This window comes from Ceratotherium simum, chromosome 3 (assembly GCF_057802395.1).
Source record: "Ceratotherium simum simum isolate JZ-2026a chromosome 3, ASM5780239v1, whole genome shotgun sequence".
NCBI classification, from domain to species: Eukaryota; Metazoa; Chordata; class Mammalia; order Perissodactyla; family Rhinocerotidae; genus Ceratotherium; species Ceratotherium simum.
The window spans coordinates 29,947,184-29,950,292 of record NC_141902.1 but is presented as its reverse complement, the minus strand read 5'-3'; the positions used below and the strand labels follow the sequence as shown (position 1 = coordinate 29,950,292).

The window sequence follows — 3,109 nt, the reverse complement described above, 5'->3', positions numbered from 1 at the left end:
TATGTTCTCAAAGATCCTGCATGTGTGCTCTCAAAGATTCTGCCCTAGTTACACAGCCCCGGCAGAGACCCAAAGGAGGGGTAGAATGTGAGCAAGCTGCGGCATAAAATATGAACACTCAGTTCAATCCTCCCTTAGCAAATCCCGCATTGAGTGCTGAATTTCCATCTGTGAGACAGATGCCTGTTAAAAAGAGAGAGGGGGTTCTCCCTCTTGTGAAAGCCTTATAAAAACTCTACGCTCTTTTGTATTTCTAATATTTACATCATATAGATATTATTCCTTAGGAATTGGGGCTCAAGATTATTATAATCTTTAATTATAAATACTTCATATGTAAATCCTTTTCTCTTTTCAGAACTGAATGTCCTTCCCTCCTAAGTGAAAGACAAAATAGACTGAATATCAATATGTATAATCAAATCAAGGTAGGACAAAGAAGATTCTCTCTGAGTTTGATCATCAATAATGAACACCAATAATCAATGAGGGCTCTTACAATACAGGCTTCACTTAAGAGATCTGCCTGTAATTCACTAGCTGTCTGCATACTCTCCCCATTGCTGCCTTCATTTCTTGATTCCTGAATGTATAAATGAGAGGATTCAGGAAAGGAGTGAGAACCGCGTCAAAGATGGCCAGAAACTTATCCAGGTGTATAGAGGGAGATGGCCATGTATAGACAAATATCAAAGGACCAAAGAACAGCACTACCACAGTGATGTGAGCTGACAGTGTAGACAAAGCCTTTGATGAGGCAGCTGAATAGCGTTTCTGAACAGTGAGAATGATGACAATATAGGAAATGATCAGTATGAAGAAGGAGCCAACAGAGATGAACCCACTGTTGGCTGTGACCATGGACTCCAGTTGGTCAGTGTCTGTGCAGGCAAGTTTGATGAGCCGAGGAAGGTCACAGTAAAAGCTGTCCAACACATTAGGACCACAGAAGGGTAAATTTACCACAAAAGCCAATTGAACCATGGAATGAATAAGGCCAGTCATCCAGGCAACCACTAAAAAGAAGATGCACATTCTCGGGCTCATGATGGTCAGATAGTGGAGAGGCTTACATATGGCAACATATCTATCAAAGGCCATGGCTATGAGCAGCACCACTTCCACACCACCAACGACATGAATGAAGAAAATTTGAGTGATACAGCCACTGAAAGAGATCACTTTATGCTTTCTGAAAAGGTCATAAATCATCTTAGGAGAAGTGACAGAAGAAACTCCCAGGTCAATGAAGGAGAGGTTGGCCAACAGAAAGTACATGGGGGAGTGTAAGTGAGAGTCAGAGGTAACAGCGAGCATAATGAGAGAGTTTCCCAGCATGCTTGCCATGTAAAACGTGGAGGAGAACACAAAGAGGAGAATTTGGATCTCCCAGGAATTGGTGAGTCCCAGGAACACAAATTCTGACACCACGGAGAGATTTGCTCCATCCATTGGCTTTGTTGACATTGCTACCTGAAGGAGGACAATAGGAGAAAATATATATTATGATAATTATGTTAATAAATTAAAGAGATGTCAATGTTCCGGAAGCCTATTTTCACTTTAGCATTAAAACTGACTTAAAACACTCATGGCTTCTGAAATGGGATCACAGAGAAATTGGTGACTGTCATGTGGAACTGTTCTCTAACACCAAGTGGTCTCTGCATTTAATACCCTCTGCTTCCTCTCAGGGTTGATGCCGTGATACTACTCATGAGATACAAGATGGTGAACATGAGTAACAGGAATGCAACCCTAAGCTTTTTTATTTTTCGTTCAAACTAATATAATGTGGCCCCAGTCTCATAAAACTAATCACTGTTGCAATCCCTTCCAAGCCTATAAACCTTCTTTCAGCAGACAGACCCTTCTTCTCCTTCCCAGTCTCCACCTCTGGGAACATATTCATCTTAAATATTGCTTAAATGTATACCATATCTATGATGTCTTACTTTATTATTACTAGCATTTATTAATATTAGCATAACCAGCAACTTTTCTCCTTATGTAATACTTCTCTGCTTCCTCCCAGGGTAGATGCTATGATGTTCTTCATTAGATACAAGATTGGTTAACATGAGTAATAGGAATTCAACCCCAAATTCTTTTGATTTTGATTCAAGACTAATACAGCCTGGATCCAGTCACACAAAACTCTTCACCACTTCTCATCTAGTCCATCCACTTCCAAGATTACAGGCCTTATTCTGGCAAACAGACCCTTCTTCCTGACTCTCCACCTCTAGAACATATTTATTTTCCAGGTTTATTAAATTTTAACCATATTTGTGAGGTCTTTCTTTATATCACTAGCATTTATTTTACTATTTCTTGTATTTTAGTAAACTGAGCACAGTTCTACCTCACCTAGTAGACTATAAGCTTCTTAAAGGCAGAGATTATGACTTATTCATATATGGATTCCCCAAAGAAGTGAAAAAGTGGTCCACATAGAGGTGCAGGTCCATGAATTGTCTGTTACCAGTTTGCATCATGTTAGGTAAAGAAATTGAGAGTTAGTGTTTACAAACTTCTCTGGAAATTTTATATCACAGCAAAGCCCAAGAGTATGAGTTTTATTTACTAAAGTGTCGGTCCATGAAGGATTGGAAAAAAAAAAAAAAACTGGTTCTTCACCAAAGATAATTTGAGAAGCACTATCCTAGAGTATTTAACACACGATCTGACAAGCTTAAAACTATGAAGGTCATCATGGTGTAGTGACAAGCATTTTGTTCAAACCTCTGTGTAAGGATTTACCACATTATCTTGTAATTTTAGCTTTATTTAGATATGGTACAGCCACTCACAAGTGATATTGGGCAGTTTACTTAAATTCTTGAACCTCAGTTTATCTATGGAATTGCAATTAATAATACCAACTTCTCAGAGTAAATTGTAGGTATAAAATAATTAAGTTTTGTACTGATGTATTCAGCGTGTAGGTATTAATATTAAATATTCAGTAAATATTAATTTTACTACCCTTTCTTTCATTTGTCTACAATAGTGGTCAACACATGAGATAAGTGAATAGATAACAATAGAAAATGGTATTGGCCAGGAGATAGCATCAAAATTCAATGCATAAAGGTATTTCAATAAT

General features: G+C 38.1%; 1 protein-coding gene across 1 annotated transcript; it reads right to left on the bottom strand.

Annotated features, from left to right (window-relative positions):
• Positions 1-513: 513 nt before the first annotated feature.
• Positions 514-1,467, bottom strand: LOC101394360 (olfactory receptor 4F3/4F16/4F29-like). Its single transcript, XM_004421346.3, has one exon. The coding sequence runs from the start codon at positions 1,465-1,467 to the stop codon at positions 514-516; it is 954 nt and encodes a 317-aa protein (XP_004421403.3).
• Between the last annotated feature and the right edge of the window lie 1,642 nt (positions 1,468-3,109).

Coding starts and splice junctions, on each gene's coding strand:
- LOC101394360 (XM_004421346.3), bottom strand. CDS start 1,467: ATGTCAACAAAGCCAATGGATGGAGCAAATCTCTCCGTGGTGTCAGAA.